Raw genomic sequence first — 27,975 nt, forward strand, 5'->3', positions numbered from 1 at the left:
GTCCCCAGTGGTACCTTTCAAATTACCCCATGTAACCCACACTCTCAGCTGTCAGACACACTTTCATTTTTTATATGTACTGTGTGGATCTTTGGTCCCCAGTGGTAGTTTGGTAAGACATGTAGATTGAATAATAAACAAGCTAAGCAGGCACTTATGCAGGATTTCCTGAATGCCTGCCCAACTTTTATATTATTCCTGGTCAGCACCCCATGATGATAGTCTGGGGCATGTACACCTGGACCCCAATTTATATATGTTGAGCTACTGATCTTCTGACCAGCATAATATGCCTCTCTGTATTGATACATGTACAGCACAGTGATATTAAACTATAACATATACCTGAACAATAAAAAAGAAAGAATGATGTGAAGAAGGGATAGGGAGAGCAAAAGGTAGGAACCTATGGACATTACACTGCACAAATAATGGACAAGCTGAACTGTATTATTAAGGGTACCTTAAAAGGACCATTCTGGGTGATGGATAAAGCACTGCTGTTTAATAAGGTGTGAAAGAGCTAATATGGAATATGTGTGCATGGAGGAAACATGCACAAATGATGGGGACGTGACTGTTGTTGTGAGTTAGGGGTCGGGCACTCAAGGAACATGAGCTTCTCCAGTACAAGATTTTTTACCAATGATAAACAGAAATACAACCAAAGCCCTTCACCCCCACAGCTACAAATAAGATGTTGAATATACCTGGGGCTTTAGGAAGATGTATCAAACAGGCATAGCAGTATAAATTGGATTCCTTTAGAAGTGCTTTCATTTCCCAGTGTTCAGTTGTTTTCACATGCATGTCGTCACTTCCTCTGACTGTATCCTTGTTCCCCACAGGTCATTGGGTGTTACTCTATGGGAGCTGTTTGAATTGGGAAGGCAGCCGTACCCTGAGTATTCTGATCGCCAAGTCCTCTGCTATGTCATCAAGGAACAGCAACTCAAACTGCCCAAGCCTCAACTTAAACATCTGCTCTCGGACCGCTGGTGAGAATCTTGCCCACTACCACAAACTACACATCACATTAGCAGCAGAGAAAAAACAGCTAAATAAACAGAATCTATTCTACAAGTTAGAAGATGACATTACATAAACAGGACTTATCACCACAGAAACATAAATCCATATCCACAGTTACCTGCAGAGAAATGCACATACAGTACCTTTGCTTATTCACAGTAGATTAATTAGGAAAACACTGTAATATCAGATACACTTAGAGTTATATAGAGAATATCAGATATACTCTTGGAGTTAACTCAACGTTGCTCTTATATAACCAGTGTTTTACCCTCAAGTGTATTCCTGATGCGTTCACAAAAGTGAAATGTGGGGTTTACCAGCAAAACAAACAGATTACAGTAGTGGAACATACAAGGACTAATATACAAATGTAGTCCAGTGTTCAAGTGCAGTTTTTAAAAAAATAATTGTTTAATTGTGGGCCTGTGCTAAGCCGCAGATGATTTTCTGAATCATTCACAAGCTGTAGAGCAAGATTTCCTATTGGTTGTTTTGTCACTTGCATATTGTCAATAATGGCACTACCTTATGGCATACAGTACATAGTTAAACTGGGTTTGAAAAGTCCATCTTGTCCATTCCTTCCTGAACCCAAGTGGTTATATATACACATACATATCCGTATGATTACATATATAAAATATATATATATACTGATACTTATACTAAACTAATTGTAGATCTTAAAGGGGTACTTCAGTTTTTATGTATTATTTTTTTGTGGTTTTGAGTTATTTAGCTTTTTTAGCTTTTTTGCAGCTCTCCAGTTTGGAATTACAGCAGCTATCTGTTGCTGGGGTCCAATTTTACCCTAGCAACCAGGCAGGGGATTGACTAAAAGATAGAAAAATGTAAAGTAAGGGGGCTAAATAGAATTCTGAGCAATGAAAAGTATCAATTACAATTTAATTGTAGCCTTAGAGACCAATAGTTTTTGGCTGCACAATATTACCCTGTAGGGCATTCCCCAACCTCATTGCTGTCACTGTGAAAAACCTCTTTTTGCCTCAAATGAAACCAGTTTCTCAAGTCTAAAGAGTTGGCTTTTTGTTCTAAGATCGTGGAAAAAAAGGATCCCCTGTTATCTGTCTATAATTGTATCTAATGTACTTGTAGATAGTAATCATGTTTCCTCGCAGGCACATTTTCTCTAGAAAGAAAACAACCCCAGTCTTGTTATCTTTCTACATAGTTTTTTCTATACCTTTTAGCAGTTTAGTTGGACTGGGGCCAAAACTGCATTCTTAACTTGTTGACTCTGATGACGTTAAACAGGAGCTCCAACCAAACGCGTTAGTAATTAGCTGGCAAATTATTATCTCGAGTTCCAGTGGGAACACCACTTGAGATTACATCCTATCTGCACAGAGTACATGCCATACCGCCTGTGTATTGGGAGACCTGTGCCATTGTGACCCAGGAATTGTCTGATGAGCATCAAAAATATATTTATTTATGAATAAGGGCTCTGGCACACAGGGAGATTAGTCGCCCGCAACAATTCTCCCTGTTCGCGGGCGAATAATCTCCCCGAATTGCCATCCCACCAGCGACTTACATTTTCGCCAGTGGGATGGCAACTGATGGCAACTTGGGGAGATTAGTTGCCCGCGAACAGGGAGATTTGTCACGGGCGACTAATCTCCCCGTGTGCCAAAGCCCTAAATGTTGAATGGTACACACTATGGGTGTGTGCTACTCTATTATTTATATACTCTAGGTGAGGCCTTACACAGGAATCTATAGAGAGTAAGATTAGGTTTTTATCCTTCAGGTTTTTTATTCGAGACATTACTTTATTTGTGTTAGTAACTACTGACTGATACACCCTGGAGTTACAGAGTTTGTTATCCACAAAATCCTAAAAAAAGGAGGCCCTCAACATGCTAAATTAATGAATAACTTGCCAATTTGCAGTTCTTCAATTCAAGTTCAAGTTCTTCAAGTTGTAGCATCCTGCATGGATATAAGCAGCAAAGAGTCAGTAGTGTCTATGGGTGCAACGTGCTAGGGGCACCCTGGAATCACCAGGTCCAGAGTAGAAATAGTTCCAGAGTTCACTATTGTACATTTGCCCATGTTATATGGTTTAACGAAACACAACTACATTTTTTTTTATTAAAGTTACCAGGAGTAGCTTTCTGCCACCCCATGTAACCTGCAGGGCGCTGCTGTCTGATACAAGATTCTCAATTGGCCCCATGGCTGGAGCACCCCGGCACGTACCTTTGTGAACAGCGTCAATGCACACTCAATTCTGTTGTGTTCATCAGTAGAAAAGAAATGCACTTAGTTTTTAGAGAATGCTGTAAATTTGATTTAAAAATGAACAATTAATTCAATAATTAAATAAGTCAGATTTGCTGGGGACGGCACCATCCAGGACTGATCTTCTTAGTACATGAGCTAGGGGATGAAAAAAGACCCCTGGTGCCTCCCATGTTGCTCTTGTGTATACAGGTATAGTGGTGGTCAAACACCAATGATTGTGATAGTGTTTATAAACACTGGGCAAATAGCAGTAACCCATAGCAACCAATCAGTGATGGGCTTTTTTCAGCCAGCTGCAGGTTGAACAATGAAAGCAAACATTTGATTGGTTGCCATGAGTTACTTGCCCAGTGTTTATAAATGGGTTCCAGTTAATTGAAGAAAGTAGGTGAAGAACATCACCTGGTAATTTCCATTGCTATAAGTGGAAACAAATCACGGTGATCCCTTGTGTTTTGATTGCTGCTACTAGTGGAGATCAAATGTGCCAAAGCCCAGCAGTCAATACTATGACACTAACAGATATAATAGCTTACAAATATAATGATATGGACATTAATTGTTGAAGCCTGTCAGTATCACTTTGAACCCATTTAAATGCATTTAGTGCGTGTGTGTTTTCATCAAAAATAAAAGAAATAAAACAGGTATCTGATTGCTATGGGCTAACAGAATAGAAAAGATCTTTGCCCTTGTTACCACATAAGACCGTCAGTTTTCACATTGAGGTGCTTGTGTACAAATCCAACACAGCCTAATGAGTGAAGTCACTTCTGACGTCTTTAACACTCAGTTAAGCCTTTAATGTGATGATACTCCCAAGTATATCTTAGGACAACAAGCCCTGCATTATCTGTGAGAAACATGCACATACATTATGGCCCTACTAAGGAAAATCCATACTACAGAGCTATCACCATAGGAAAATCCATACATATCTCCATAGAAACATTCACCTGCAATGAAAGCCCATATTATCATCTTAGAGGCATACAGAGTATATGGGGGAAATCCATACCTTATAAGGTGTCACCATAGAAACAGACACATATCAGAAAACCCCATGCTTTGTGGGTATCACCATAGAAACATGAACATACTGTAGATTTATATAGAACAAACCTATTAGCATCAGAGAAATACACATTATCCTCTGGAACATGTACTGAGTTATGTTATTACTAGAAAAATATTCCGTTATAATAAATACTGGAACAAGAGAAATACCAGAGAAACAGGTGTTTATCATAGGCCAGCCACCATGGAAATAAAAGTGCATTTTAGATGTATTACTAGGTGCTCAAAATGGAATAATAACTTATACTTAGAAGAGAGGTCAGGGTACTTCATGGACCCAGTGGAATAACTTCCAGAGAAACATGGAAATATTTGTCATATGGGAAAAAATGTGCTATAAATATAGAAATGCATCTGTAAATTAAATCATTATTAATCAAGGACTAAAATAAATGTTTCAGAGGAAATATTATGGGAAGTGAATGGTAACTTTGCCATCAGGAAAATGCCAAATGCTGGTCTCATTAAGGCATCAATAATTTGATATTATACAACAAATGAGGTTAAATCAAGCCACACAGCCCCAGTTTACTTCTTATGGAATAGAGCTGATTTAGCAAATATTGAACTAGGGAGTCCCCCCAGTCTGATATTTTCCCCATTCATGACACATTTATCAAACCTTCTTGTAAACATAAACATTTTGAATTTTTATTAATAGAATTATTAGTGCCCAGATACTAGAGAGCTTTGTAATTAGACAACATTATATTAATAAGACAATAAAAATGAAATGATTACACATCTATTGATATAGTTTAAATTGTAGTAGTTAGTACAAACATAGCCACTTATGTGTTATAAGTCTGTAGGCTATTTTAAATATTAATATCAGACATGCAGTTATAAAGCTTATAGTCATGTACTGCCACCGACAATTCCAGTGCCAAGTAACATCCCATATCCAGTAGTAGAAAAGCTGGTTCTTAGCTGGTTTTCCAAAGTAATTATCTTGGAATAGTGATTTTTGAGTCAAATAATATTCCACCTGTGGGGTCACAAGAGAAAAACACAGTTGCACCTCTGCAGAATGTATAGTAAGGAGGCACGGATGAGTTATAGCACAATGTACTCTTCTTGAAAAGGATAGATGCATAGTGTAGAGCAGTGTTGTCCAACTTCTGTGCTACCGAGGGCTGAAATTTGGAGGGCCGATAATTGAAGCCAGTTTTGACCACTCCCCATTTTTAAACCACACCCACTTCAAACCACACCCATGTTATCACAAGAGTTTTTAAGACTATCCCCACATTAATGGTGGTAACGCAGCAAAAACCCAAATGGTTGGTGGTCACTGAAGGGATATCTCCTTTCATTCATATGTGAAAGAAGTTTATGGACAGCACTGGTATAGAGAGTGGTACACATGTGCAGTGTATGATGGTATTGTAGATACTGTTGGACTTGAATTGTCACCATTTCAAATGAAATAATAATGAAAATCTATACTAAATCCTACTGTAGTTTGGGCGATTAATAAAAAAAACCAGTGCATTAAGTAGAATAAAGTGGCACACAGTGAGTCCAATTGTACATTTACTTACGCCACGTTCATCAGCATCAACTGCATTCCAATAGATGCTCAATAGTGAATATGTCCCATTTGTTTAGAAGGTTATAGTGCTTTAGTAGTCACACTGCTGTAGATTCAGGCACACCCAGGTTATCAAAATAAACCTTTACCTCAATTCGCAACCTAACTGCATTTTAAGCAGAGTATCCTATTAGCCACTCTCTGTCTTGTCAGGAAGAGCAGTCTCCCAGTTTGGGAAGTACTTTTCAGAGAGCAGAAATCTAAAGATGGTGTATTCCATCTTGGCATATTGACAGCTGACACATGGAAATGTAGCATCATTTTATACAGTTGCAGTATGAGCTGAAAACATTATTATCATTAATACTGTACTAGAATGTGATTCCATGATGTGTTACAGAATGTCCTGTGTCCAATGTAGAATATAGGGAGGTGGATTCTGAAATGTAACTGTGGTGGGGGAATCTTGCCATAGGGAAATACAGCATAACATTAACTCATAAAGTCAGATATATAACATTATTGTAAGAGACTCCCTTCAATAGTTCTAGTAGCTTGCAGCACAGCGACTAAATACTCTTCCCAGATCTTACCCAAATTTGGCTCAAGGCTGGGCCTGCTAGGTGGGCTATGCCTACCGTTTGAAAACCTCTGCTGTGCACAATGTATTACAAACCAGGCACATTTTTTAATGTTAAATTGTGTTTTTTTTTACAATACGAAGTAAAGCCTCATGATAGTAATTTAATTATGTATTATATTCTAGGTTTGAGGTAATGCAGTTTTGCTGGCTACAACCTGAGCAGAGACCAACTGCAGAGGAGGTACATCTTCTGCTTTCTTATCTGACTGTGAAAGGAACCAGCGAGCTGGAGGAGGAGTTTGAGAAACGGTGGAATTCTATGAAGCCTACTGGTGGCACAGGCAGCGGTAGTCATCACGAGACTGAACTCTCTTCATACCCACTGCTCGAGCACTTTTCCTCTGATGGATTTCACACTGATGGTGATGATGTGCTAACTGTTACTCAGACTAGTCAGGGACTAAATTTTGAATACAAATGGGAGAGTGGCAAACATGAACAGTACCCTCTAAATCCAGGCTGCCCGGCATACCAAGACATGTACTTTACTTCAAGTACTGGGGACAGGCTGAGTCTAGGAGTATCTCCATCGTGCTATGAAAGTAAGGAGGGAAATTCTGGTCCTTGTCCACTTGAGGTAGTTCCAGTTCTTAGTGCTCACAGCCCATCAGTGGCAGGAGATTATTATATTCGTATTGAAGAACCTTTAAGCAGCAATGTTAACCAAAACTGCAGCCCACAATATGGAGAATACCCTATACAAGAAAAGGAGAATACTGAGGAGGATCTAAGTGACAATAGCCCTTCTATTTCTTTATCTATGGAGCCTTTAACTGATGAAACAATCTGCAGTAATAAACAGGACAAGGTTCTAGAGAAAAGCTATGAGTGTTCTGAAATGGCTGATACATCAGAAGAGATTCATGTGAAAGAACCCTCACAAGAAGAAGAATGTTGCTCAGTTGCATTTTTGGACCCCCTAGGGGTCGCTCCAAATTTGAAGCAGCTTTGTCAGGCTAGCTTAGGCTCAGCACAAGTGGCATTTTTAAAGAATTCGGAATCTGAAGATACACGATCTAATGTTTGTGAAACACAAGTAGATTCTGTAACACTGAAACTTGAAAATGAAGGAGAAACCCAACAGTATAATGAATTTCAGGAAGATCTACCTACTGTGACCTCTCACTTAGTGGCCTTTTCCCCCCACTGGGCATCAAACATCTCCTCAAACAACAATATCTCCACTACTCCTCTTGACTTCAGTTCTGCATCCTGGTGCAATCGCCGTTCTGGCGATTCCCAGAAAGTCGACAAAGAACCCTATGGTCCTGAATCTTGGCAGAACATGGAATCAGGGGAAGGAGAGCCTACAGGATGTTTGGCAGAGTTAGAATGCCATGATAAAACTTTGGTTGATGGTGAGAAATTCAAAGATTGGTTAGGAAAAACCCTTGACATATCTTTAACGCCTTTAGAAGCAAAATTGAGTGACCTAAAAATAACCCAGAACACAGAATATATAGAACCCCTTCTTTCTACTATGGAGCATCAAACTAATGCTGACAGAGAGTCTGAGCATGAAACTGATCCACTTGGTGCTAGTATAATAGGGTACTGTACTGCCCCTGCACAACCAGAAGCCATGCATTCTCTTAATATATCCAAAGAAGGGGACTATGTTTCTCAAGAGATCTGTTCACCGATATTGACAGATGAATTCAGTGGTCAATGTATTTCACCCATCAAAGAAAGGGAAAGCCCTGAGGAATCCTTCCCTACAGATTTATATCAGAGTGATGATGAAGACACAATGGAGATTACCTCTGGGGTCTTTACTGATCTTTCCAGTGAAAGGGGCGATATTGTTCAAACTTTTAGATCTCTTCAGAAGCAGGTTGGCACTCCAGATTCTTTGGACTCTCTGGATATGCCTTCCACTGCCAGTTCATGTGAGGCCTTCAGCCTCGGAACATACACCCCCTGTGGGCAGCACAAAGCTCTAGATAGTGGCTATGATACTGAAAACTATGAGTCACCAGAATTTGTACTGAAAGAACCTACAGATAGCAGAGAATCTGATACTTATTGCCAGGGAAATCATGAAACTGGTCTTGGGTCAGAAGAAATGCCAATATCTAGATCAGTAAGCAGTGATCTACAAGGCTTGGATGCCAAGAATCCATACAGAGACTCTGCATACTTTTCTGACTATGAGTCGTTTACCCGGGAAGAAGAAGAAGTTGATGGTGATCAAGAACTAGATGGGGTGACTAAGGAAAAAGATTCTTTGGAGATTCAGGACTGCAATCTAGAAAAGTGTTCTGATGATACAAAAACTGATACAAAGGGTTCAGTAACTTCTCAGCACCAGGAAATCCCAGATAACAGTTCACCTCTACCTTCTCTACCTGTGCCAAAAGACTGTTTATTAGTTCAGCCCCAGCTCATGGTGAGGCAAGACTCAGTGGATGAAGGGCTAGGTCTTGAATGTCAGAAAGAACACTCTGTTGAAAAACTTTCTCCTTTGCCTTCATCTGTAGAGTCATCTTCACACAGGACCTTCACACTGTCACCAGTTCAGTTGTGCCTGACAAAAGAATGCACTGTTAAGCAAGGGACTCTGGGTAGTATCACCCTCACTACTGGCCTTCAAATGGAAGAAAAGGTGATTTCTTGCAACAAGGACACTCTGAGTACTCACCACGTTACAAAATGCCTTTCCCCTCCTCTTCCTCGTAAAGATGGTAAAGGTGGAGATTCTTTGGATGAAGAGGATGATGAAGAAAGTGAAGATAGTGATGAGTCTGATGAAGAACTCAGGTGCTATAACATCCAGGAACACAGCGAGGAAAGTGAGGAAGAGCATGGCATAATTCCCATTGTCATAACAGATAATGGCAGCTCTGGACACCTTAGAAGTCTTCTGAAGACACCCAGCTTCTTACCTGAAGCAGTCTGCACTGACTTTGACAGGAAGAAGAAAGTGGTGTCCTTTTATGATGATGTCACTGTGTACTTATTTGATCAGGTATGTTTCAGTGCAAGAAGTAGTTCTTCGCAAAGAATTACTTTTCAACACATATTTGGATGCCTCACAACTACTAACAGACCAACACAAGCTTGAAGGGTAGTTGGTGCTAATCGTGCACCATTTTAGTAAGTGCTAAATTCTAGGGGAGATTTTGACCATATTTTGTGGGCCTCTCCAAACTAAGTAGCCCAGTGCTAAAAGAAGTATTGGGGTACGGCAACCCCACAAAAGACTAAAAAAGGAAGACTCCAGCACATGGGCATAATGAAAAAAGGGGAGAACCCCTGTGTTTAATTGTGCATAGCCAAACTAAACATTGTTTCAGGGGTGGGCCCCTTCATCATGTGATGTCAGGTCAGACCAGACGAAGGGGCCCACCCCCAAAATGTTGTTTGGCTATGCACAATTAAACACAGGGGTTATCCCCTTTTTTCATTATGCCCATGTGCTGGAGTCTTTATTATTTTTGTTTTTTTTCACCTGTTAGATGCCATAATTATTCATAGTTACATAGGGTTGAAAAAAGACCATCAAGTCCATCAAGTTCAACCCTTCCAAGTGAACCCAGCAAACACAAACATACTGACCTATCTATCCACTCACATACAGACCCATACTGACCTATCTATACACTCACATACAGACCCATACTGACCTATCTATCCACTCACATACAGACCCATACTGACCTATCTATACACTCACATACAGACCCATACTGACCTATCTATACACTCACATACAGACCCATACTGACCTATCTATCCACTCACATACAGACCCATACTGACCTATCTATCCACTCACATACAGACCCACACTGACCTATCTATCCACTCACATACAGACCCACACTGACCTATCTATCCACTCACATACAGACCCATACTGACCTATCTATACACTCACATACAGACCCATACTGACCTATCTATCCACTCACATACAGACCCATACTGACCTATCTATACACTCACATACAGACCCACACTGACCTATCTATCCACTCACATACAGACCCACACTGACCTATCTATCCACTCACATACAGACCCATACTGACCTATCTATCCACTCACATACAGACCCATACTGACCTATCTATCCACTCACATACAGACCCATACTGACCTATCTATCCACTCCCATACAGACCCATACTGACCTATCTATACACTCACATACAGACCCATACTGACCTATCTATCCACTCACATACAGACCCATACTGACCTATCTATCCACTCCCATACAGACCCATACTGACCTATCTATACACTCACATACAGACCCACACTGACCTATCTATCCACTCACATACAGACCCATACTGACCTATCTATCCACTCACATACAGACCCATACTGACCTATCTATCCACTCACATACAGACCCATACTGACCTATCTATCCACTCACATACAGACCCACACTGACCTATCTATACACTCACATACAGACCCATACTGACCTATCTATCCACTCACATACAGACCCACACTGACCTATCCACTCACATACAGACCCATACTGACCTATCTATCCACTCACAAAAAGACCCACACTGACCTATCTATCCACTCACATACAGACCCACACTGACCTATCTATCCACTCACATACAGACCCATACTGACCTATCTATCCGCTCACATACAGACCCATACTGACCTATCTATACACTCACATACAGACCCATACTGACCTATCTATCCGCTCACATACAGACCCATACTGACCTATCTATCCACTCACATACAGACCCACACTGACCTATCTATCCACTCACATACAGACCCATACTGACCTATCTATACACTCACATACAGACCCACACTGACCTATCTATCCACTCACATACAGACCCACACTGACCTATCTATACACTCACATACAGACCCATACTGACCTATCTATCCACTCACATACAGACCCATACTGACCTATCTATCCACTCACATACAGACCCATACTGACCTATCTATCCACTCACATACAGACCCATACTGACCTATCTATACACTCACATACAGACCTATCTATACACTCACATACAGACCCATACTGACCTATCTATACACTCACATACATAAACCATATATACCAACATCAATACTAACTGTATATTTTAGTATTACAATAGCCTTGGATATTTTGCTTGTTACTCTTGTTATTATGCTCGTTATTCTAATAGCTCTATACTAGTAAAAGAATATCTTATACATTGCTATTGCTTACTAGAAAGGGATCATATTACTACACACCCTTTGAATTTATAAATACTAAATCTAATCCTTAAACCCAAAAGCTTTGGGTAAAATAACCTGTCAAACACTCGTTATAACTAACTGGTATACTATGTGGTCAAAAGTATGTGGACACCTGCCTATACAACAACTCACTAATATACCAAGCTAGTCCTCATTTTGCTTAAGGTGGACTGAGGTCAGGGCTCCGCGCAGGGCATTCAAGTTGTTCCACTCCTATCTCAGCAACCCTATTCTGTGTGAACCTCTCTTTGCAGGAGGTTATAATCCTGCTGACACATGTAAGAGCCTTCCCCAAACTGTTGCCACAAAGTAGGAAGCGCAGAAAGTCATTGTGTGATGTAATTGCACCTGTGTCAGCAATAATGCATGTAGTTTAAATAGCTGATTGACATAATTAGAAGGTATCTCCACACACTATTGTATAGTACATATTGGGGCCTATTTATTATGCTGAGTAAAATAAAATCTGTCAAGAGAACGGTGTAAAAATAAATGGAGAACTTTTGCTGATTTTTTTTGCACAGTGAATCCTGTCCAATTTTGTCTCTGTTTTTTACACAGCATAATAAATCTGCCCCACAGTATCTATATAGCATGTAGTATATCTGTATGTTGTGCCAATAGATGCAGATATACCAGTAGTTTATTACATACAGGGCATTGGGATATTTTTGTAAAAATACTGTGATTTTTTTTTTTTCAGGAGAGCCCAACGCGTGAGCCAGCAGAGCAGGACTTCCCAGAAACACCTCCAAATAATGGGCCAAGCATTGTGCAACAGGAGGTGGAACAGAGAGCATGTGTGAAGCCTGGGAATGGAACCCTTCTGGAAGAAAGTAAGTTAGAAAATGATTTCCATAGCTATTAGCTATATAAGCAAGGTGGGACATTACAGGTTAGAGTTTAAAGGAGTGGAGTGTTGAGAAGAACAGCTCTAGAGTAACCTGCTGGCACTTTATAAATAAATGATGACAATTTACCTGGAGTTTGAAGTATTCTCAGAACACATAATAAAAAAGCTCTTTTATTATTCAATTATCTTTTATGATAAGGCCTGTTTGGGAAAAGAACACTTTGGCCTATTGTTCTGTTCCTCTCCCAACGCATTTGCCTTTATTGGTCTGGGGGCCAATCCATGAGATCAGAGAGATTTGCCTACTGCCAGGTGGCTAGATTGGGCAAAAGTTCATGCATTTGGCAACCTCACCACAGCACGGACATTTTAATGCTCTGAAATATATTGTCGTTACTGTTTGTTTTTAGTATAGTGATTATTGTGCAATAATTTGCAATTCAACTTCATTTTTATGTTTGAGCATTCAGATTGTATGTAACTCTTTTTTTTTCAGAAGGTGTTGGGTTTGAGTGGGAAGATGACTTTCATCTCACAAAAGCAAAATCCTCATTTGTAACCTCACTGTCACCGGAAATGGTAAAGTCAGAGAACAACAGCCCCAGCCTCCCTGCCCCTGTGCCCATCCAGAAGCCAGCACTGCCTGTTCAGTTTTCTAGATTCAGCGTGTCTCCGACCTCCCTGTCCCGCTTCTCCATCACTCAAGTGGCTGATTCTGATTTGAAATCTGTGGGAGGTAAGATGTGGAACATGTAACCGGGGCCCCTTTATGTGGTCAAATGCCAACAACCTGATTTTTTGTTTAGTATCAAGAGCATATAGATGATCTGAAAGCTTTGGAAAGAATTAGACACATTTAGACAATTATGCTAAGAAATTGCCAACATGGAGGTCTGTAGAAGTGAATTGGTTTCAGGGTCTATTTCTATTAAAGTAACCTTGTTGACCTAAAATAAGTGCAGGGGGTAAAAAGTGGTTGTGAATTTTTCCTGGTTAAAATGCTAGTATTAAAGGGGAAGCAAAAGTGTTCCTATAAGAATGAAGAACTGAGTCCATGACCTGTTGTGCATATACATTTGCTGATACTGCCTCTTTGTTCAGCAGGAAATCGGGAGCCCGGAGAGCGCTTGTAACAAGGAGCACATTTTGATTTTAGCGCTCATATCCGAGCGTCTGAAGCTCAGGGCTGGACGACACAGACCACAGAGTTGTGGGTTATCGGAAAAGTTTTTTTTTTTTTTTTTTTTTGAACTGATGTTCTCTTTGCTGCTGTCCAAGAAATCTTTCCATAACCTACCACACGTGCGCTCAGTTGTGTGTATGCCTCGTGTACCTGCCTGCCAGTGTGTGATTGGTGTCTGGGTGTTGCAGTGATTTCTCTGAAAATGCAGAGCTATGGTTTGCACTCAGGACTGCTAGGAGACACATGGACATTTATCTGTATATTGCAGTGTGCTATGTTGTATGCAAAGGTATATGTGTGAATGTGTGTGTGCATATATATATATAATATTATATATATATCTTTGCGTGTTTCAGATAGGATTGTGTGTGTATACATACTGCACTGTTCATGTATGCATCCCTTATGACTACTTTTCCAAGGGCATCCTTATTTTGATGAAGGCAGGTTTTTAAGGCTTCTGGGACCATAGACTGATTTATTGTACATACCGAGGTTTTTTTTTTAGCCTTTTATCTCTTTTTTCCCTGGCTTGCTGAACATCTGGAAGACTAGCTGAAACCCCGCTACAGCTTGCTATCTAAAGCACAGACTCCTGGAGATAAAGTGCCAATATCTGCAAGACTGACTCTGAATTAGATATCACCCTTCAATATGCTCCTGTGCAGCCTGGCATTGCTTCTGTCTTCCGTGTGTATATCTGCCATTAATATTTTCATGGACAGAAAGGGTTTGCCACAAATGAATTAAGTCGAGAGAGGTATAAATAATTCCTTTATTTTCAGCTTTGCACGGCACTGCTATAAATTAACGAGCTGGCTTATTGCTGAAGTAGCACCTTTATATATATATATTTCATCTTGCAACTGATCTGGATAAAAACATGAAACTATCCTCTTCACTGAGGGCCCATCCATATGAGTGATGCACAACAAAGCAGTAAAGGATTCTGGGTCAATCATTTCAAAATTATTGGCTACTACAGAGTGACGCTTTCAGCTGCTGGGCATATTATCCAATGGAAGCATTCAGATACCTAAGTTTAAAGTGTGGGGCAGCACAGTACAGGTTGAACAGAATGGCTGGACCCCCAGTACCTTGTATAACGCATAGTGGGACTACAACAGAAAATACTGATATATTGCTAGATCTGTCTGTGCAGAGGTTGCATAGACGTATAAAATTATTTATATTTTGTAACAGATTGTATATGAGCAATTTATCCTGCTGTTTGTGGGTGAACACAGGCATGAAGCCACAGTGTGACCCTATATATATATATATATACTGTAAGCAAGGGCATGAAAGGCCACTGCACAGATTTTATTTTTTAAAATAACCTCCCTGTTCTCACCATGGTTTATGTGTGTTTTATCTGCAAGCACAGAGTTTGCCCAGACTGTATGTGAAAAAAATACATGAGACTCCTACACTGACATTATGGGACATGGCTTCTCTCCCATTCCTAAAGGTGGCCACATGGGCTAACAAAAGCTTATTGGGGCCTCTCTGATTGGGCACTTTAGAAACTACTTTTAGATGAGGACTACACTGGCACATTTGCCAACAGTTCTTCATGCCCTGCACTATGAAGCAGTCGTTGTCAGTTGGATCATTCCTGTTTGGCCCAACACATTTTTATTTTATTTACAAAATAGAAAACAGCAACTCAGGTTGGCAGCACTCATTATTTTCTCTCTACCTCCCTTATTACCTATTTCAGCTGTCGCTTAGCTCTTGTCTTAGTCGCAGTTCATGGTCCTAATCTTTATTCATTATGAATTGCAATGAGCATGATAAATGAGCAAGATTATACCTATAAGCTTATAAAGAGCTTGTGTAACATCAGGGACACTTCTAGGATATCCAGATAGCAGGGCTGTAGAAATGGGCATTTAATGCTTTTTCTGATGACCTGGTAACCTTATTGTGACTTACGTGTGATTGGTTGCAGCTTCCTAGCAAGATATGAATATCTAAAAATGCTTATGATTGTTAATGGGAAATCGCTAAGTTATTGAATTGACAAACGCTCTAAACAGATTGGCTGCTCTTGTTTGTATTTAAGTATCCAAGGAACAAACAGCTCCTTGCGTTGGACTAGAACTAGTTGTTTTTGTTTCCTATTGGTGCATAATAAGCTGCCCTCTCATATTATACATATTACTTCAAATAACACTGCAGTTAACGTAAAATACTATCTGGTCAATACCATCGGTAACTTAGGCAACCAGAAATAGATTGTTCTGAGGCCTCTCCTATTCATGGCACATTCCGACTACCCAACCACTAAACTGTTTCTGGCATGTCAAGCTAACGACTGGGTTAATTGCACCAAAGAAAAGCAGCAAAAAACATTGCATACAATTGCTTGTATTATTTTACAATTACATTTAAAGGAACAGTAACTGCACTGGTAAAACCGGTGTGTTTGCTACAGTAACACTACTATAATTTATATAATAAGCTGCTGTGTAGCCCCGGGGGCAGCCATTCAAGCTGGAAAAAAGGAGAAAAGGCACAGGTTACATAGCAGATAACAGATAAGTTCTGTAGAATACAATAGTGTTTTATCTGTTATCTGCTATGTGCCTGTGCCTTTTCTCCTTTGAATGGCTGCCCCCATGGCTACATAGCAGCTTATTTATATAAATTATAGTAGACTTTCTGAAGTAAACACACAACTTTTACCAGTGCAGGGCAGCAGCACATTATATTTTAGTTACTTTTATACACTTTCATTTTTTGGTGTTACTGTTCCTTTAAGTTAATTTGCCCCTTAAACACTTGGCGCTGTTTTAAGAACATACTGTAGATGCTAGATTGCACAGGTGAAGTTGCCAGTAGTAACCAATCAACAATTATTTTTAACCAGTCAACCACAAGTTAAAAGGAAAGCAAAGTTCTGATTGGTTGTTATGTTTATTCCATCCCCATCTGGCAAACATACAGAATCCTATTTAGTTACATCAGCAGCCAAATGTCACCCTCTTCTCCCTTTCTAATAAATATGGGAGGTGTCCCTAGTTATGATGGTCACACAGTCATTTCTGTCTTTTCTTGATTTCCGACAGTGTTTGTGAGTTGGTACAGCAGCCCTAACCCCCCGGAGTCAGCCATTTCAATTTAGAAATGCACCTCTCTACTCGCATACCTTCTCCTGTAGCTAAATGGCACCTAGGGGTGAGGCGGCGATTTGCTTCTCATTATGTTATATAGAGACTTTTATCAAAAAAAATGTTGCGTGGGTTATGAGCAGGCAATGCTAATAATAAAAGGTAACACATTTATAACAATTTCCAGTCTTGTTATTTGACTGAAACCCCAGGCTCTATAAAGAAGCCCACACTAATGCTTCAGACAAGGAGCAGTCAATTATTCTCCTTCCTTTATAAATGTAGTATAAGGAGCGGCGCAGAGAGGTGTCAGAGCCGGGCTCCCCCTGTGCCAGTCAGTCTGTGGGTCACGTTGGCAGCACAGGAGCCTATTGGATATTGCGCCCGATGTCATGGAAATGTGTATTGACTTTGTTTTCTGGGCACCCTGTCTCAATTCCTGTATGATGGCGCCCTCTGGATTTATCCCCCAAAGGTGCCAGCGGTCTCGCAGGGGTCTGTGATGTGTCACTGTTACAAGAATTAGGAGAGACAAGCAGTAATTAAACCATTCATGCAGGTTATTGATTAAGGCTGATACATTCATAGGACCAATCTACCCTGCTATTTTGTATTCTGTATAAAAAGCTAAATAGATAAAAATAGCTAAACAGCTAAATAGATTCTTGGAAAAAAAACAAAAACTGTAGCGCTTGCAATTAAAGGAACAGTAACACCAAAAAGTGATTATAATATAATTTACACTTGCCCTGCATTGGTAACACTGGTGTGTTTGCTTCAGGAACACTACTATAGTTTATATAAATAAACTGGAAAAAAGATGAAAAGGCACAGGTTACATAGCAGATAACAGATAAGTCCTGTAGAATACAATAGTGTTTTATCTGTTATCTGCTCTGTAACCTGTGCCTTTTCTCTTTTGAATGGCTGCCCCCATGGCTACACAGCAGCTTGTTATATAAACTCTAGTGTTTCTGAGGCAAACACACCAGCTGTACCAGTGTAGAGCAACAGCACATTATATTGTAGTTACTATTATACACTTTTATTTGTTGGTGTTACTGTTCCTCAAGTGTTGATTTACATCTTACAGTAAATGTTACTGTACCTCTCCACTACCTCCAATAAACATTCCTTAGCAAAGGAAGAATAATTCAAGAAGAATCCCGTTTTTCTGCATGTACGTTTTGCAAATCATCTATCTAGTGACCCACAGAACGACGGATGTAAATGAAATCTGCTGCTCATTGATACAGTAACTGAGAACAAAGTGACAGTGAATGGAAGTAGCCAACATAATAAATAGAAGTTCTGTATAAATAGATATACATACACACAGTGTTTTCTATGTGACCAGCTTCTGTCATTTCAATTAACTGCTATTTTGTATTATCTTGGAGTTTAGATTCTATTTAGGTAACAAAGAGAAATATTTGGTTATTAAATGGAATCTAAGGGCTCTGGTACACGGGGAGATTAGTCGCCCGCGGCAAAACTCCCTGCTCGCGGGCGACTAATCTCCCCGAGTTGCCTTCCCTCTGCCATCCCACCGGCGAACATGTAAGTCGCCGGCGGGATGGCAGACGCGGCGGCGCGATTTCGGGAAATCGCCGAAAAAGCCTCGCGAGTCTTTTTCGGCGATTTGCGCGAAATCGCGCCGCCGCGTCTGCCATCCCGCCGGCGACTTACATGTTCGCCGGTGGGATGGCAGAGGGAAGGCAACTCGGGGAGATTAGTCGCCCGCGAGCAGGGAGTTTTGCCGCGGGCGACTAATCTCCCCGTGTACCAGAGCCCTAAACCCATCAGGGCTCTGGCACACGGGGAGATTAGACAAATCTCCCTTGTCGTGGGCGACTAATCTCCCCGTGTGCCAGAGCCCTAAGGGTGAAGACACACGGAGCTACTAGTAGCAGCTACTTGCCGTGGCTACTAAAATAGACAATGCTGATCATTTACTGATAACTGTCTCTACATGTGTTTTAGCAGAGGCAATTCTCAGTATCGTCTATAGCAGGGCATTTTCTGGCATTTAATATAGTTGCCATGACAAGTAGCTGCTACTAAGTAGCTCCGTGTGTCTTTGCCCTAAATGATTGGAAGTAAGCTGTGCTGCTGTGAGCAGTTTTGCAATTTACATTTATTTTCTATTTTTATCAGTTTCTAAGATATTTGCATTTTTAACCTGCTGATAACAGGTGTTTAGCTCAATGGAGAGTCAGCAAGCTCAGGTTTAACTAAATGCAGGGCACAGACAGTTAGGGCTGCTGACACTCTGAGCCGTAGAGCTGAGCCTATTAGCAAATCAAATAGAAAATGTATGTAAATTGCAAAAGTGCTTAGAGCAGTGATCCCCAACCAGAGGCTCGGGGGCAACATGTTGCTCACCAACCCCTTGGATGTTGCTCTCAGTGCCCCCAAACCAGGTAGTTATTTTTGAATTCCTGACTTGGGGGCAAGTTTTGGTTGAATAAAAACAAGATTTCCTACCAAATAAAGCCCCCTGTAAGCTGATAGGGTGCATAGAGGCTGCCTAATAGCCAATCACAGCCCTTATTTGGCACCTCCATTAACTTTTATGGTGCTTGTGTTGCTCTCCAAGTCTTTTTACATTTGACTGTGGCTCACGAGTAAGAAAGGTTGGGGAACCCTGACTTAGGGGCTATTCTGAATATGTTTATATCAATTAATTTTTGGGGGGTTTTAGATCTTTAAAGGCAACTATATCTTATTTTTAAGCAGTCCAATTAGAAAAGGCAAGGGGAAGTGAAAGTTCCTAATTCTGACAGCACCCAAGATACTTGACATTGTATGTACGATTGCTACGTAGCTGGCTGCAGGGTACTTGTAGTATTCTGATTGGCTGCCCATAGACTTCTGATTGGCTGCCCATAGACCTACATTTAAACAAAACAATTATACCTCTCCTATTATTTAGCCTTATTGCTCCTTTATAATGTTTAGTTGAATGCGAATACCAGAAAAGGGTAACAGCACTAGCATTCTCCCAAGGCCCTTTTGCGCATTGTGTAAATTTAGGGAAAATGTTAAATTAGGGTATGAAAAATTGAGGTTTGACTGTAGTGAGAACCAGCAGTGCAGTAGTCAGACAGCTGCTGCTTTCAACAGTAATTACTTATTTGTACAATAATGTGTCAGTACTGTATACTGGAAAGTTCTTTATTTTCCTTTTGCAAAATGTTATATTTGGGTTTATATCCCCTTAATATTATTCCTGGCTTTTAGGCACTGATAGCAGTGTCTCTACATGGTGTGTAGGTGTAGCCCTGCCATTAACCATAGGCCAAGAGTGCCTGGAATATTTTGTATTATCTCTGGAGAGTGATTGATGGAAGCAATTAACAACCACGCGTTTGTTTACTTTCTGGGATGCATTGTTAGTGGAAAAGAGGCACTGACAACTTATACGTAAGTGTTATTAGTTTTTAGTATCTTTTATTCAGAAAGCAAAATTAATTTCCCGTTACACTGTCAGTATCATAGCAACATAGGGGTAAACTAACACTGTGGCCCCTTGGGGCCAACATTGAGGCCTCCCCTTGCTTGCTGCCTGGGGCTGTTTATTGGCCCTCAGACTCCAGTTTGTTTTTGTTACATGTGGCATTAATGCTTTGTGTTACCTTTTCATATATTGGTTCCGATAGTATTACTTGAAGGTATTAATTAAAACTGGGGTTAAAATACGTGGGCACTAAAATAGAAATGTAGCCTGTAATAAATTCCAGCACGGACTAAAGAGGTTTCCTAACAAAATATTAATATTACATTTCATTATGGCCCTTTGTGATGTTGCCAGGCCTGGCCTAGGTCATTCTGAAACCATCCAAAGTAGTTTCTGCTACAACCATGTCTCATCAGTAGAGGGAAATAGAGACATATAGAGAGAAGCAGTTGTATAACAGGCAGGGCCTTACTCTTAAATCCTTATTATTCACACTAATTAACTATATTTAGGCCTGTCATACCGTTAGCCAGAGTTGATCTCGGTTAGTACACTTTATAGTAACTCCTCCAGTCTGTTTTGTGGTTTGTTTACATGCAGTTCATTTGGTTTTTACAGTGAATACATTTCACAGTGAATAAAATACTGTACATTGGCAATTGGGTCTGCCTAATGATGTCTGATAGGGGGCAACAACTGGAGAAGCAGATTCTGAGGTCTAGGGGAGTCTCAGTTTAAGTGCACATTCAATATAAATGTTTAAATCAACATATGTTCTATGGCCCCACTGATGTCAGGCCCAGTGGCTTCTAATTATCCCATCAATGGCTGTTATAGCAAGCTAACTATTGGCTTATTACCAATCAGTGACCTGGGGCACCACTGGCCAAGTAGATGCATCAGATTTGGAACCTATCACAGAATGGAATTTGACCGCTCAAGTCAGATGAACACATAAACAGACACATTGATTAAAAACTAATGCAAAAACATATGGACCTGCTGGGAAACCTGTAGATGCTGGCTAGGAAATGATTAGACTTGGGACTGCACAGATCCACTTATGTCTGAACAGATTCAAGTCTAATTCACTGGGTCTCTCTGTAAAGTTCGTCTCTCTTGGCAGCCGTGCCCGGGGGGGTGGGCGAGGCAGCCGTGCCCGGGGGGGTGGGTGAGGCAGCCGTGCCCGGGGGGTGGGTAAGGCTAGTGGATATTATAGAAGTGTACACTTCTATAATATTAAAAAAATATATATTTATAGGTCGCTATCATTTTTATTTATTTTGATGACAAGAGAAGTAAAATACATTTTGCAGCAGTATAAAGTTCATTTTAGTTTTTTCTTATATTGGCTTTTAGTGGGTAAATCCAAGCCCACTTTTTAAACAGCTGTGTCGATACATGAATTCCCCACATTTGTGTAGGATCTGTTTTCCTTCTTGTCTTATTTCGTACTACATTGTGCACTTCAAAAGCACTGCCATATTTCTTTCATTTGCGCGTAATTCTAGTGAGCTACACAAAAAGCGCTGATCTGTAAGCATCCTCTGCCTCACGTCTGCTCAGTCTGCCCCCCACCTCACACTACGAGTTAAACAGTGGTCTAAAACTTGCATTATTTTTGTAAAATGTTCAAATGTATATCACTTACATGAATGGAAATGATATAATTATGTTATTGCTGCCAAAGAGATTCCTATGGTTTCCCTGCAGGATTTGTGTCATTTTCCCCTTTTTAACTTATGTCATTAGATTGAGAAATAGGATCCATGTGCAATGACAGTGAAATAAACTGTAAGGGAATGGTTTTTTGAAATGTTTTTCTGCTTTTATTCCTCATTTATCTGAGCTGGGCACTGCCAGGGATGTGGCCCTGATGTTATCCTGACATTTAGCTCCAAAGGCCAAAGAGGACACAAATGGTTAAGAGACAATTGCATGAGGCCAAATGTGTGAACTTATTAAGCACTACAATAACACAAAATAAAATCCACGCTGAAGGAGCAAATCATTGCCAATGAAACACTTTCAAACATAAATAATTCTTAAATATGATCAATTTTATTTTTTTAAATTTACAACAAGCATAAATTATTGCATCTGTTACTGCCAGAAAAGGCTAGCAGTGTAAATGGCCGGTAGCTTCCTGCTGAATTCTCTCATTCTCTCTATCATTGGCTCATAAGTCCGAGTGACACAACTTGCATGTAGATTGCAGGGAGGGTATTTCCACTAATGTGTTATTTAAAGAATAGTGCATATAACACTACTTTGTTTCTATTCCATCTACATGTGCATTATGGGATCTTATTCTACTGTAGTGTACTTGACTCCATTGATTTAACTGTGAAACACACCTATTCCTGTATAGGAAAAAGGCTCACTGACACTATTCTGCTTCAGATGTTGCAATTAGTTCTCACAAAGCATCGAGTTGATGATTATTTGACTTGTGACTGGAACTAATGTACAGTAGACTCGGCCAATTTATGTACAGGGCTCCCTGGTGCCCCACAACATTCTGTTTTGTACCCTACAACGGACTGTTAATCCAATACAAGGAGCAGAGCACAGCCTCCACACACCATTGCCCTGGGCCCTAAGCTGTGCCTCAGGCAGCTAGCATTTGCATTCAGGGCAATGGTAAACAAAGCCCAATGTGTGGGTTTCTGGGGAAAGAAAAACTCTTACTGCAGAGTGTGTTGGTATTCATTCTCTCTATATTTGTATTTATGCATGCTCCCCTGGCATGTCACTCTATAGACTGAACAGCGCCATCTTGTGGTTATAAATAGACGGTGCTGCTCTATTCTGACAAGCAGTATGGCTGGTTCCTGGTTACATTCAAAAATACAGAATAGGAATGTTCACTGCTTGTTTCCCTGGTCAGCAAAGCTCTCTCCCACAAGGCATATATATAAATATATATGAAATGAATAATGCAAGATGAATCAAATATACATTTAGGATTTTTTCTTTAACAAATGGCCCCACCTTGTGTCTAGGTAATTGCAATTGTTGGTGCGGTCAGTGTCACTCTGATACTAATAACAAAATCTAAGATGGGGGAGTTGCACTGACAACTCAGCAGACCAGGATCATTACAAATATAGAGATGATGAACCTTTGGGCTGGTGCAGTCAGTATATAAAATATGACATTTATAACCATATTTATTTTTAGGGTTTAGTTTTCCTTTAATATGTAAAAGCTGGTTACTATAACCTCCCAGCAAAAGTAATGATAGCCCTACTGAACCCTCCCCACTTCCTTTTCTTAGTATATAAAATAATGTCATTTAAATAAAAAATATTCTGTATACCTCCCAGTGGAGGCCTTCCCTTTCTATTGCAAGTGTTGCCCAGCAACAAGCTCCATGCTATTACATTATACAGGACATTAGAATAATAATGGCTCCTGCTGGAAGGACAAGTCCAGTAACATGTAGGGAGTTAACACTGCACCAAAGACATGAACACAGCCAGCTCGGGGCAAAGCATTGCTTTCCTGGACAGTATTACCATACGTTAGATACAAGCAGCAGTTGTAGAGCCCATTCCCTGGATTTGTGTACAAAGAGAACCTGTGTGGATTATATCCCTATATACATTACTGCAGACACTAAAGAGCCAGTGTGCACCTATATACAATTGTTATTTTGCATTCCATCTTTGTATCCCCAATGACTGTATGTGCTGGCTAATGTCATATTGCATTCGCTGTTTAAAGATAATAATGTGGAATATGAACATCAAATAATTTATTAAAACACAAACTTTTAGATTATATAAGCATAAAAGTGAAATTTCTGTGTTATAGCTAAACTCCCTGACAGCAGCCACCTTTTAAAGTATAAATAAACCTGTTTTTACTATTTCTAAAATGACTCTACATAGTGCCCAGAATAACATATTTCTCACATTATTCAGTCTTGTGTAAATACTGTATGACAAGTAACTCAACTGCAGCCCTCTCAGCTACTTCCTAGCCTAGCGTGAAACTCTGCCCCCTTGTCTTTGCTAAGCTTTCCTTCTCTCTTTGCCTAATAAGATGGTCGAAGAGGTGTCTGACACCCATGCTTGCCACACTGCTGCAATGGAAATCAATCAGGCATGTACAGTAGACACCTCTTCCACCATCTTTACAGTTAGAGAGAGGAGAGCTCAGCAAAGAAAAGGGGGAGGAGCTCATTCTAGACTAGGAAGTATATGAGAGAGCTGAAGTTGAGCTGCTTGTGATACAGCATCTACATGAGAGAAAAATCTGTGTTATTCTGGGGGCTGTATAGTCTTTGAAAGGGCTTATATGATAAAAGGCATACTTATCCTTTCAGAACCGCCCCAATCCCTAAATTATACATTTGAACCAGCTCAGCCCATGACACGGTCAATAGACTGGACTTACACGTGCCTCGAAGGATAAAGGCACTGGGATTGATACCCTTAAATCTGGTTAAAGCTTGAGCAGCGCTATATGGAGCAAGTCTCTTATCAGTCATTACTGCCTGGCATCCATCTAATTTCATGCGCCAGTACAGGCTAATGACATCCCTAAGGATACACTGCTATAAAGAGTCTGTAGAAGCAAATAAAGGCCTAATGTATCACTTCACAAGCGGAGCTGATCTGTCATTTGTCACTGTCGGTTTCAGTCGGACTTCAGTAAAAAAGTTTCTGCGGAAAGATAAGAGAGAGGGACAGGTGTTTAGAGGTAAGAGATGCAGGAATGGAAGAGGAGATATATAATGTTACATCTTGTACAAAACCACAATAGATTGTGCAGTGAGCAGAAGGCTTTGGATACAAGAAACCCACATTATTGCCCATTTGATTAACCGTCATCTTGCCATGTTCCTGTATGTTAGCGGCATTTGTAACAGGCACCTCGCTCATGGATATATTAGCGGCCATTGCAGGACGTTCTCCTTTTTGTTTTTTGTCTAATTTGACTTCCATGTGTCAGAGATAAACCTCCTAGCAACCATAAAACAGGTTCTCCTGCTGTATTTTCCTGAACCTTTCACCATCCAATGTTCCTTTAATGCTAATAATGTTACCCGTCCATGCTCATGAGAAGCAACTCAATAGTATCATGTTTGCTCACTCGTACTATACGGCAGATTTATCAACATGTGAGTTTAGAGCTTAATACATAAGAACCTCACCCACATTCTATTCATTTCTATGGCATTTTTATAATGGTATTTATCAATGGGTGAAAGTTAAAACTCACCATTTGATAAATGCACTTTTAAAAATCCCATAGGAATAAATAGAATGTGGGTGAGTTTTTATGTATTAAGCTCTTGATATTTAGATAAATCTGCCCCTATGTGTATGGGCCAACCGTATCAGAAGCTGTGCATAACACTGGCCTGTATGCAAAGGGGATAAACAAGCCATTATTGGATTCTGCAGTCAGATGAGACTGAGATAGATTGTTTTCTGTTATCTGTGGTCAACAATGCCACACTTCAGGGTCTATGGCACATGTAAATGTTTCTTTTCCAGTGTATTTCAATTTGCAGAGATATAATTTGCATTATGGAAACTGCCTGTTATCACTCACGACAAGCAGCGTTAAGCATAAAGATGCACATTCCTATCAATGCACTATATTTACTACACAGTAAACGTTGTGGGGCGACATTATACTGTGGGGCTGGAATAATGGACGAATGGCTAATGCAGGAACATTGGAGCAGCTAAAGAACAGAAAGTGACTAACACCGGCCATTCATTCTATTCAATTGAGAATCTGTAGCAACGAGATGCAACTGAGATGCAAAAACATCTGAAATACAAAATGCGGCAAATCTGCCTGTAAGAACTGGCCAAAGTCACTCGAGAACTGTGTGCAAAGCGCAAATAACTTACTTACCCGAGACTGGTAATGTTACATAAGGTGCATCAACCCATTCACAAGATACTAATCAGAACACTGGTGGTTATTACAGGCAATCTAATGGAGCTGAAGGGGATATAGGGGACTAAATATAAATGGCTCAGTAACATGAGCGCACCAGGCAAAGGGAGATGAAAGCAAATGCACAGATTCTCTTGTATATTGCAGGAAAATGCTCCACTCTCTGGGAGTCTTAGGGTAAAGTGTAAATTCCACATATTGTTGCAAACGTGTCAGGTTCCTTGGTGAACAGTAATGTTTGTATGTATAATATATAAAGTAGGCAAGGCTCTTTCTCTACTGGCAAATACTCCTCTGTATTTAAAAGACTTACCCCAATATGTAGTAAATATCATTAAGTGTCCCTAGGAGCAGTAGCCAAAAGCAACCAATAAGATATTTGCTTTTAAACAGGTTGCCAGCAAATGCTTTCTATTGATTGGCTGCTATGGGTTATTGCTCTGGGGCAAACAGTGTAATTTATTACATAACCCCACTACTAGCATTACATTATAATTTTACTAACCAGTTTGCAAACAGCTGAAATATGTTTCGAGCCATGGGAAAGGCATGGCTTATTATTTGCACAGAGCATTTCCTTTCTAAATATCTGAATTTCCATATACAAATGTATACTGCTGCCATACTGCTTGCCTTCAGCTGGGAATGGAAATGTACAGCAGCACATTTGGACCAACCCCATGTGACTATTTATATAGGCCAATGGTTTTTTTGCTCTTGATAAAAATGATCAATAGCGAGCAAGAACAGGCTGCATTTCAGGTAACAAAGGCTTATGGTTTACGTGTGTCTGATTCCTCATCCATTACTTTAAATTAGAATCCCCATGTGCAGAAGTAATTTGAGGTAATGGATACGTAGAAAAAGGAAATGAAATGTGAATCAAATATTTACACCAATAGGAGAATATAAAGGATCTAGAGAGAAGTAGGAGATTAGTAGTGGGGTAGGTTGTAGAGAAATCCTACACTGAAAACAAAGGCAGGTAAGTTTGGAGCAGTCGCCTGTATGGAAGCACAGAGGAGCAGAGAAATGCCAGAGCTGAAAGCAGCACATCTCTATGGCTAATCTAATCAAGCACAATATATAATATATGGCAGGATTCCAACCTTAACAGAATATTAAGGGATATCAGGAGTGCAATGTGCCGACATGATTGTAGCACTGCCTTAAACCAAAAATAAGAGGCTGTATCTCTCACATAAGGAATTATGGGCAGAAACGTGCAAACCACTCCTTAAGGACCCAGTGGCCAACTATCAGAACCACTTTATAGAAGTCTTGCATTGTCTCTCTGGCTCCATTTAGCCCATCTCACCCTAACCTGGTTGCTTTCTCTGCTTCACTGCTTTCCAAGCCCTTCCTCTTCAGCAGCCATGTTCCAATTGTACTGATGAGACCTAACAGATTTTCTACAAGATTGGAAATATGACTGAATTATTAGGCCGTATCTGTGCTATTAAACCAGCAGTTCTGGACTTTACGGAGTGTTTTGCGCGTCTCTGTGTTAAAACCGAGTTCCACACAGGCTTGGGGGAAGAATTGGCCACTGATGTTTAAACACTTGCCCCCAAAATCTACTGCCCCCACTGCAGGTGAAATAGTTCTAAAAACCCTCCCCATTGCTTTTTTTTACT

The 27,975-nt window shown here is 40.2% G+C and overlaps 2 protein-coding genes across 11 annotated transcripts in view; one reads left to right on the forward strand and one right to left on the reverse strand.

Annotated features, from left to right (window-relative positions):
* The window catches only part of aatk (apoptosis-associated tyrosine kinase), an 82,168-nt gene extending 67,131 nt beyond the window's left edge, over positions 1 to 15,037 (forward strand). For 3 of the 4 annotated variants that reach the window (XM_004918564.4, XM_004918566.4, XM_004918567.4), the window contains 5 exons: positions 849 to 998; positions 6,684 to 9,528; positions 12,505 to 12,637; positions 13,151 to 13,390; positions 13,756 to 15,037. In XM_004918564.4, coding sequence (XP_004918621.2) covers positions 849 to 998; positions 6,684 to 9,528; positions 12,505 to 12,637; positions 13,151 to 13,390; positions 13,756 to 13,787 — 3,400 coding nt within the window. In that variant the 3' untranslated portion in view covers positions 13,788 to 15,037. The remainder of the gene's footprint in view (positions 1 to 848; positions 999 to 6,683; positions 9,529 to 12,504; positions 12,638 to 13,150; positions 13,391 to 13,755) is intronic. The other variant, XM_004918565.4, reaches the window with a different exon arrangement.
* A 7,415-nt stretch (positions 15,038 to 22,452) lies between these two features.
* The window catches only part of baiap2 (BAI1-associated protein 2), a 116,094-nt gene continuing 110,571 nt past the window's right edge, over positions 22,453 to 27,975 (reverse strand). For all 7 annotated transcript variants that reach the window (XM_012971539.3, XM_018097671.2, XM_012971538.3 and 4 more), the window contains 1 exon segment: positions 22,453 to 25,086. In XM_012971539.3, the coding sequence (XP_012826993.1) occupies positions 25,017 to 25,086 (70 nt within the window). In that variant the 3' untranslated portion in view covers positions 22,453 to 25,016.

The sequence above is a fragment of the Xenopus tropicalis genome, chromosome 10 (assembly GCF_000004195.4).
Source record: "Xenopus tropicalis strain Nigerian chromosome 10, UCB_Xtro_10.0, whole genome shotgun sequence".
Taxonomy (NCBI): domain Eukaryota; kingdom Metazoa; phylum Chordata; class Amphibia; order Anura; family Pipidae; genus Xenopus; species Xenopus tropicalis.